Consider the following 9,314-nt stretch of genomic DNA (forward strand, 5'->3'; position numbering starts at 1 on the left):
TTCCAGCACCTTGTTGAATCTATGCCACGAAGAATTGAGGCAGTTCTGAAGGCAAAAGGGGGTCCAACCCGTTACTAGCATGGTGTACCTAATAAAGTGGCCGGTGAGTGTATTGTATTAATAATATGTTACAACCAACCCCAAACAATGTTGCAACTGTCCCCAGGGTCAGTTGTAACATCTGACTTTTCATTTTCAAATACAAATAGTGAAGAATGTACATGATTTAATCATCTATAAATGGTTTTGACTGTTAACAGACAGATATAAGTTTATTGTATTAAAATTTGGTTTGTCTGATCCAAACCATCTCTGAGTAACAGAGTCAAATGTAAAAAAGTGTTGCCACTGTCCCTGGTCTAGATCCAATTATTATCTTTGTTTTAAATGAATTTTGTTTTTTCTTACAACCTGACAAGTTGACACTGATTAGGTCATACACAAGTGATGACCCCTCCTTTTTTTTCCTGAGCAACACTTGAGAAACATCAGTCACATCTGCTCCTCATAGGGTTGGGCATAATCGTATCGTGTGCAATTAATCGTCAGAAAAACATTAATCGATTACTTTTTGGCACTTGACGATTAATGCCACCAGGCAGAATCCGCTCGCTGCTCCTCTCTGCTTCAAATATGATGAACATTAAAAAAAGTTCTGCAATTTATTTATCTATCAACACAGATTTTAAATTTGATGTGTAGCCTGGAGTCTGTAATTTTGACACAATTTGGAACAGATTTTTATGAAATCTTTCCCACTAAACTGGTCATCTTACTAGGACATGTAGATGTCCAGGGACTCCAGGGGATTAATCGTCAAATTAATCGTTATCGGCTAAATACCATAATTAATCGTGATTACATTTTTTTTGCCAATATTGCCCAACCCTAGCTCCTCACCATCACCACTGAAGTGTCGCACAGTGGTGAAGAGGCCAGCTCCACCCTGCAGGGACGTCCTCTGCCCTGCACCCAGAGCAGCTCGTCTCCATCACGTTTAAACAGCCGACCCTTCCAGTCTTCATTTGCTCTGACCTCCCTGTGAGGGCTTCACACGGTTTTAAGACATCCCTCATTAAAAATGCACGAGTCAACTCCGCTGAAACCAGGTGGATTTTAATCCTYCTGACATTTGGTTGAATTTCTGCAGTCAGGCAGCAGAGACGTGACTTCATGATGTGTCTAAAGTTATGATCAGAAAAAAGCCACACCTGTCTGCAGATATGGATCTTTATTTATTTATTTTTTAAGAACATAAAAGCATCAAATATATATTGTTTTTCATTTGTTTTAATTGAAGTCTCGTGCATTTTTTTTGTTAAAACAAAAGCAGATGATTTGTGCCTCACCTGTTCTGGTGTTGAATGTAACTACAAAGACGGACACAATCTGGTCCTTTTCCTCCCACTTCACCATCCTGTCCTGCAGCGACGCCTCCCKCGCCCCTGAATCCGACAGATGCGCCTCCTTGTCGGGAGGCAACGCTTCATCCGCGGCCGCCGGGGCGCCGGAGGTCGCGGGCGGGGCGCCGAAGCCGTCTGAGCTGGGAGCGGGACCCCCCGCCGGTCCGCCGCTCCACCCAAACCCCGGGCATCCCGACGAGGCTCGGCCGCTGGAGGGGCTCGGCGGTCCGTCCGGCGCCTCGCCGCCCGGTCTCTCCGCGGACGGGACCTCCTCCCAGTCCAGCAAACGGGCTCGGTCCGACCGCTCCACCATCCTCAGCCGTCTGTGCGACAATCACCAAGTCCGTCCGCGAATAATTCAAACTCAACGCATTTCCTGCATGTTCAAGTCACGAGGATTTCATTTTGCTTTAAATTCTCATTAAGTGTTGCAGCTTAGATCATAAATTTGATGCTGAGAGAGGGCAACTCCTTCCAGTGAAGTTGTGTTCAAAATAAATCCAGCAWTTCTTGTTACATCCCTCTGACAGTAAATAGCCACAACATTTCCAAACGCTAATCTCATTTTGCTTCTTGAACGCAGCCTTCACTCAGCTTCCGTCGGTAGTCTAGTTTACACCATCCGCACTTTCGTCAAAAAAACATGTTTTTAACTGGTTGTCAATTTGTGACTTACATGTATAAATTCTAACATAATAAATGTTTATTAGTAGTTACGTAAGAATATTTTATAATAGTTTCTCTGATGATAACTTCCATATAAGGACGTGGTTTAYGTGACGAATGTGCGAACGTGAATACAAAGCGAGTTGACGTTCTTCAACGACACGTCGACCAGACGGAACTAACCTGGCAGCTGTTTGGAGTCCGTAGGCTGAACAAAATGGGTGAGTTTGACACGTTTTGACTACTATTATTAATATTTTTATCAGTCTGCGTGAAAACTGCGGAAAAAGTGTGAAACTCTGGTACATCCGCGTTTTAGTGTTTTAATGTGACGTCTGCCAGCTAGCATGGCTAGCTAACATAGCTGTTTTGTATACCTTTAGTTTTTTTTATACTGTTTAAATATATAAAAAATAGCTGTTTACATGTCTGACTTTAGGATATGGGTACTTACAACCATATCACTATAGACTCACAAATACATGTGTCGTTTTTGTGAGGAAAACATCATCATGCTACAACAACCTCAGAGCTAATCCTTCTACCAGTATTGTTTCATATTCTGACTTTGTAAAAAGAGTCAAAATCGTGTTTAATCGTGTTACTAAATATGTTATTGGCTGTTAAAAGACCAAATGGTTTTGTAGCCCACAAGTCTAATCAAGAAACGAGGAAAAGTTAGGATAGTTTGATCAAATCCAGTTAATGATTCTTCCTGTCTTCCTCTTCTTTCAGGAGGTTTCTTCTCTAGTCTGTTCTCTGGCCTGTTTGGCACTCGGGAGATGAGGATTTTGATCCTGGGTCTGGACGGTGCAGGAAAAACCACCATTCTGTACAGGCTTCAGGTTGGAGAAGTAGTTACCACAATTCCCAGTACGTAATGCCTTTTTAACCCTTTTTACCCCACAAGTCCAAGGATGGCAGAGCTGCACCAGGAAGCTCTGTTCATGTATTTTGTTTTAGTCGATATTTTTCCAGGCTCTACGCTAATCTGCTCGACATTCTTTTCTGACTCGCTGAAAAGAAGCCAAACTAGTGCTGARAAACKAGTTTTACCCGTTATGGACCTGATTTTAGTACATACAAGTAACATAAATCAGAACCTCTGAGTTTAATCACACATCTGCAMGGTCACTGAGATTTTGCTGATTTTAAAAATCTTTGTTGACCCATAAATCATAGATTATTTAAATAACTTGTACATTAAAACAAGGAGATAGTGTGTTCTGTTACGCTGTCCCTCTGGTGATTAAAATGTTTTTGTTCCKCATGTCAACATGTACACACACATGTGCACTCTTGATAAAGTCTTTTAGATGATGCTAATGTGGTATTTTTCTCTCCAGCTATCGGCTTCAACGTGGAGACGGTCACTTACAAGAACCTGAAGTTCCAGGTGTGGGATCTGGGAGGACAGACGAGTATCAGGTACATTTAAATGGAGAATTAGACTTCTTTTCTGTGAGGCTGCCTCGTTGCCTCACTTTTGTGTTGTTGCACTTCATAAACACCTTCCAACATCCCCTCAGACCCTACTGGCGGTGTTATTATTCGAACACGGACGCGGTGATCTACGTCGTCGACAGCAGCGACCGTGACAGGATGGGCATCTCAAAGTCCGAGCTTGTTGCCATGTTGGAGGTTTGTGTCTCAATCCTGAGCACTAAAACTATTGTGCGGCATGAGGGCCAAAATTAAGACAAATGGGCAAMCAGCGGTTGCTACATCCTTGTAGCAGGAGGCTATATGAATATAAGCCAGCTATTGATCTGATTAATGATAGCCCGGCACTGGCAAATGAGAAGGAGACTATTCATGTGTRTTAGCACTGGAGAGGCTAGCAACTAGCATAAATAATCTGGAAGTTAGCACTGGAGAGGCTAGCAACTAGCATAAATAATCTGATGTTAGCATTGGAGAGGCTAGCAACTAGCATAAATAATCTGATGTTAGCATTGGAGAGGCTAGCAACTAGCATAAATAATCTGGAGTTAGCATTGGAGAGGCTAGCTAGCATAAATAATCTGGATGTTAGCATTGGAAAGGCTAGCTAGCATAAATAATCTGGAAGTTAGCATTGGAGAGGCTAGCTAGCATAAATAATCTGATGTTAGCATTGGAGAGGCTAGCTAGCATAAATAATCTGGATGTTAGCATTGGAGAGGCTAGCTAGCATAAATAATCTGATTTTAGCATTGGAGAGGCTAGCAACTAGCATAAATGAGCTGATGTTAGCATTGGAGAGGCTAGCAACTAGCATAAATGAGCTGATGTTAGCATTAGAGAGGCTAGTGACTAACATGAATAAGCTGCTGAGGCTTGCTAGTCTGTCCAAYGCTAACACAAATGAATAGTCTCTTTCTCATTTGCCAGTGCCAGCCTCAGTTAGCGGTGCTGGCCTGTCATTAATCAGATCAATAGCTGGTTTTAGGAATAGCTCTAGCCCCCTGCTACAAGGATGTAGCAACTGCTGGTTGACCAACAGTCTCTCCTTTGGCCCTGATACCGCACCATGAAAAAGTAGGTCTCGTCTTCAGGGAGTGATTTTTGTGTTGCAGGAAGAAGAGCTGAAGAAGGCCATCCTGGTGGTGTTTGCCAACAAGCAGGACATGGAGCAGGCCATGACGCCGACTGAAGTGGCCAACTCTCTGGGCCTTCCTGCACTCAAAGACAGAAAATGGCAGATCTTTAAAACCTCTGCCACAAAGGGGACGGGCCTGGACGAGGCCATGGAGTGGTAAGATGCTCAACTATTACAGAAAGGTTTCCAGTCAGGGTAAAATCTCACGTCGTGTTTTTTCTCTCAGGCTGGTGGATTCTCTGAAGAGCCGGCAGTAAAGACCACCTGTTGCGTGTACATACTCCTGACCTTTGACCCGTTCCATATGAAGCCTCGTGACTGACCCCTCCCCCCTCTTTTTGTTGTTGTTTTGGACCAGCGGATGCACTCCCGCTCTCCTCCGATGCCTTTTTCACGCCTGGGACTGAGAAGAGACTGCTGCAGTAACGGATAATGTTTTCACCTCATGTTCAGGAAACAAATCCAATCATTAATAATCCCGTTGCAATGTTTCTGTCCCAGAGATGATGGTGGATTATAAAGATGCTTTTGTATCCCAGGTTATCTCTGAGTGCAGATATCGATGATCTGCATGGATTCACTGTGTCATTCTGGTGTCAAATTTCCCTTCGTCTCTACATTTACAGTGTTTTCTGTTACTGCAGCCCAGGTCGGTTTATTTTTCCTTTCTATTCCTAATTTATGGGTTGATCTCTGTTTTTGGTATAAAGGTTCCTAAACTACATGCTTAAAGTTTTATGGTTGGATATTTATACCTGCTTGTACAGAAAAATAATCTCAGTAAAGAATGCAATCAGTGATTGTCACATTTAACGTTTTGTGGATTTTTCTTTAAAGAAAAAACTAAACTGATGTTTGTTTATTTTTTTTTAGTTACAAAACCGCTGCAGTCAGAGTTTTTAACTTCCATTAATGTTTTCTGTTTGAGTCCGTGAGTTCACCGCACCATGGCCAGGTCTTTCAGGGCGTGGCTCCGGTGCTTCTTGGCTTTATATCCAGGTCGCAAGAACTCGATCTTCCTCTTCTTAGCTTCGATTTTATTCCTGTGCTTCTTCATTTTCTTCTTGGCCGCGACGTCCGGGTTCACCACCGCCTGAGGCCAGATTGAGGGGAGTTAACAGAAGATCAAAGCTGCTTCCTGARTGCTTTAATTCTGTGTTCAGTACCTGCATGGTTCGGTGTCGTTTACGCGCCGCCCGCCTCTGTGAGAACTCGCGCTGGACCGCAGAGAAGGCCAGGGAGAACCTCTCCAGACCCACCTGCTTYTTCAGGAGCTCGATCAGCTCCTGGGCCAGGTTCTTCAGGGTCGGGTCTGGATGGAGGATGTGGAGACARGAGGTTAAATCTGAACGAGGAGCTTTGTTTCTGCAGGACTCCTTTAAAAAGTCTTAAAAGGCATTTAATTCATYAATCCAAAAATATAAGGCCTTAATTAGTCTTAAATCAATCTTTCAGAAGTCTTAAAAATGTGAACATATAGGATGACTAATGCGTCTCAAATATTAAAATAACTTTTTTTTTAAATATTCACATGCAGACATTCCCCTTTGACGTCACTTCCTGTTACTTCACATGCAAATATCAACAACGGTTCATCTGAGCAACGTGAAATTCATTTAGTAATATGTTAATGTTGTTTTTCCAAAAATACATTCATATTTCTTACAAAAAATTGATGTCACGAGCACTTTGAGGTTTTATCTACAGCAAATTGGGGTTGAGACCCCACTGTGGGTCCTAAAACTCCAAATTTTAGTAAGTAAAACTTTATTTATAGCACATTTCAAGATAGGGATCACAAAGTGCTTCAATAAACGCAAATATAAAAATAATTTTAGGTCATTTCCAGATTTCCAGGAATTAAAGTTTAAAACTGACGGCTAAGAATCTTTTTTTSATGAAAAAGCAGTTAGATATGGATAAAAACTATTGGTCTATTAGCAATATTTAAATACTTTGATTCATGAGTTTCTGCCACAGTTTTTATTTTTTCGTCATTTGCGTTTATTATGAAATTGGGTCTTCAATTTGGTTTCACTTGGCATTAAAACGTCTTAAATTTAACTTGCTTAAAAGTGTAGGAGCCCTGTTCTGGTGCTGGTTCTGTTGGTCTAACCTTGGTCGGCGTACGTGCTGTCCAGCTCTCTGTACAGAGGGCCGACCATGGTGGTGAGGTACGGGCCGAGACGCTCCTTCCCCAGATCCACTGCYGTCGCTCCCAGGAACTTAAACACRCACGTCCTCTGTGGGAGGGAGGACATGCACACATGTCAACTTGTACAGATTGTCTGTAAGTTATAAGGACTTTACGTCATTTTGCAGGTATACGGACGTATAGAGCAATCTCACGGATTTTTTCAAGTCTTACGGATTCCTTCAAAACCTCATTTTCAAATTTATCTACATGTCAGAGCCTACAGGATGATCAAAAAAATAAACAAACGTCTGTCGCTAGAAATAAGTTTTGAACTTTTTCTGCTCTCCTCCTGCCTCGCAGCGGGCACTTTATGTCCGCAGCCGACCCCCCCGCGGGAGCGAGTTGTATGGATTTTTTGCAAAATTTACGGATTTTTGARGCTCTTTATACAGGTAAACGTCCGAACAGGTTGACATGTATGGACATGTTGGAAAACCATGATAGAAATTATGGCTGGTGGTTTGACCGCGCACCTTGAGGGGAACTTTGGGAGTGTAAGCTGCTTCTCTCTTGGCCATCAGAGACAGCTTCTTCATCAGCCACAGAAGAGACGGAGGCTTATCTTTGTCCTCCTCTTCTTCTTTCTCTTCATTTTCATTCTCGCTGCCCTCTTCTTCATCTTGAACCTCCTCCTCAGGAGTGAGGCGAGACTCGGGGGACAGGAGGTAAATCACCTTCCCGACATAAAGAAGATTCTTGATCACCTGCAGACGGAGCGACACATCCGTCAACTTGAACGTCACAGTTTGACTTTAAGGACACGGCAGGTGGACCTACCTGTTCTCCTGATGACGTGTCTAAGAACTTCGACTGCAGCTGGTGGCAAAAACTCAACGCCAACTCCCTCATCTAGATGTTCCCAAAATTAATAAAACAAATGAGATGGAGGAAATAGGACGATGGCAATAAACAAAGAGGTCCTTACCTTCTTATCCAAGCTGCAGGTGATGAAATCTGTAGCTGCTGGTTGGGAGGCAGCACCTCCTCCTCCGCTCCAAACATCGACCAGCTGCTCCGCCTGCTGAGCGGCGAAAAGCTGACCAAAGAGCTGCGAGGCGGTGAGCCACACCCAGCAGTGAGGGTGCCGCAGGTGGGCTTCCACGTGACCTGAAAGGGTTCCAGGAGCCGTCAGTTTGAGCGTCTGGAGATGAAGCTTGTGTGTGTGTGTGTGTGTTTACCCCAGATGTTCAGGAGTGTGTCGCGGGGCGTGCAGAGCTCCAGCAGGTGGCAGTGTTTGCTCAGTTTGGAGATGAGCGTCAGGTAGCTGAAGAGCAGCCGGTCGGCTCCTCTCTCATCCTGCTCCTCCTCGATCTGAAGGTCGGAAACATTCACAATTAGATTTTATTCTCACAGCTTCGCTTTTCGCTTTAAAAACTCAGATATTCACATCTTCGTAGTTGTCGGGGTGGATCTCTCTCTCCAGCAGCGGGAGCAGGTCGTCCATGCGATGTGCAAACTTCTCCTCCTCCACCTCCACGAACAGCCCGCACACCTGAGCTCCGAGGCGCCGCAGGCCGACCTGAGGAGCCCAAAAACCAGATCTGTGGCCAACAAGCTCCACCGCCACRAGTTCTATAAAATCATTTGAGCTTCAGCGCACCTTTTCTGAGTTCAGCCAGGTGCTGACAAAGGAGAACAAGGTGTTCTGGTGGTTCAGGTCCAGCTGGGGGAGCAGCGTTTTGATGGCCATGGCAGCCATTTTCTTACAGCGCGCCGAGTCGTCGTTGACCACGAGGAGAGCCAGCGGGGCGAAGAACAGGCTGCTGTACCTGAACAGCAGCTTCTGAACGGAGCAGGAGACAGATGATCTGAGTAAAAACCATCTCTGAGACTTTTAAACACGTTTGCATTTCCACACCTGAGGGAACATCTGGAAGATGGACGCCAACATTTCCAGCACTGACTCCCTGCCGGTGTCGTGTTCGTACTGCAGCTGCGCCGCCACGAAATCCATGTGTTTGTTCAGCTTCTTCCCCAGTGGGTAGTCCAGCAGGTACTTCACGTAGATCTGCAGCACACAAAACAATACCTGAGCTAAAGATCTGCGCCAGGAAACAGAGGGGGACGTGTGTGTTCGTACCTGTCGACAGTGAATTCTGATCATMGCGTTGCTCCCAGTAACTGCCAACGTGGCCACTTTCTTCAACACCTCCTCCATCTCTGGGACAACCAGCTTCCTGGACAGGATGGCCTGGAGATTTTACACACAAATACACGTAAACACACAGCTCTGGACGCAAATATTTTACTTCAATTCAATTCAGTTTATTTATATAGAGCCAAGTCACAACATATGTTGTCTCAGGGCACTGTACATGAAAAGAACAATCTAAAGAAGAAAGCAGCAGATTGTGTTGAATCACTTCATCACAGTCTCCCATCCTGAGCAAACGCTGGAGAGGAAAAACTCCCTGCTAATCAGGAAGAAACCTCCAGCAGAACCAGGCTCAGGACAGGAGACCATCTG

General features: G+C 44.4%; 3 protein-coding genes across 3 annotated transcripts in view; 1 reads left to right on the forward strand and 2 right to left on the reverse strand.

The window, feature by feature from the left end:
- LOC106531217 (protein LCHN) overlaps positions 1-1,946 on the reverse strand; it is an 18,040-nt gene extending 16,094 nt beyond the window's left edge. Inside the window, exon 1 of the mRNA XM_014027004.1 lies at positions 1,350-1,946. Within this exon, the coding sequence (XP_013882458.1) occupies positions 1,350-1,716 (367 nt within the window). The 5' untranslated portion in view covers positions 1,717-1,946. The remainder of the gene's footprint in view (positions 1-1,349) is intronic.
- Positions 1,947-2,190: 244 nt separating this feature from the next.
- Positions 2,191-5,458, forward strand: arl1 (ADP-ribosylation factor-like 1). The gene is made up of 6 exons (XM_014027006.1): positions 2,191-2,290; positions 2,805-2,942; positions 3,416-3,497; positions 3,599-3,710; positions 4,628-4,806; positions 4,877-5,458. Exons 1-6 carry the CDS (start codon positions 2,287-2,289, stop codon positions 4,905-4,907), a joined length of 546 nt encoding a protein of 181 aa, XP_013882460.1. The 5' UTR covers positions 2,191-2,286; the 3' UTR covers positions 4,908-5,458.
- Positions 5,459-5,494: 36 nt separating this feature from the next.
- Positions 5,495-9,314, reverse strand: part of utp20 (UTP20 small subunit processome component) — a gene marked incomplete in the record, with an annotated part of 32,575 nt that continues 28,755 nt past the window's right edge. The window contains 11 exon segments of the mRNA XM_014027005.1: positions 5,495-5,743; positions 5,817-5,962; positions 6,767-6,893; positions 7,321-7,551; positions 7,625-7,696; positions 7,773-7,954; positions 8,026-8,158; positions 8,235-8,366; positions 8,448-8,630; positions 8,706-8,855; positions 8,928-9,038. Coding sequence (XP_013882459.1) covers positions 5,588-5,743; positions 5,817-5,962; positions 6,767-6,893; positions 7,321-7,551; positions 7,625-7,696; positions 7,773-7,954; positions 8,026-8,158; positions 8,235-8,366; positions 8,448-8,630; positions 8,706-8,855; positions 8,928-9,038 — 1,623 coding nt within the window.

Source organism: Austrofundulus limnaeus, unplaced genomic scaffold, assembly GCF_001266775.1.
Source record: "Austrofundulus limnaeus strain Quisiro unplaced genomic scaffold, Austrofundulus_limnaeus-1.0 Scaffold607, whole genome shotgun sequence".
NCBI lineage: Eukaryota > Metazoa > Chordata > Actinopteri > Cyprinodontiformes > Rivulidae > Austrofundulus > Austrofundulus limnaeus.

What these genes read in the sequence shown, in the direction of transcription:
- arl1 (XM_014027006.1), top strand. An exon ending in AGTAGTTACCACAATTCCCA is followed by an intron (nt 2,943 to 3,415) that starts GTACGTAATGCC and finishes TTTTCTCTCCAG; the next exon opens with CTATCGGCTTCAACGTGGAG. An exon ending in CTGGACGAGGCCATGGAGTG is followed by an intron (nt 4,807 to 4,876) that starts GTAAGATGCTCA and finishes TTTTTCTCTCAG; the next exon opens with GCTGGTGGATTCTCTGAAGA.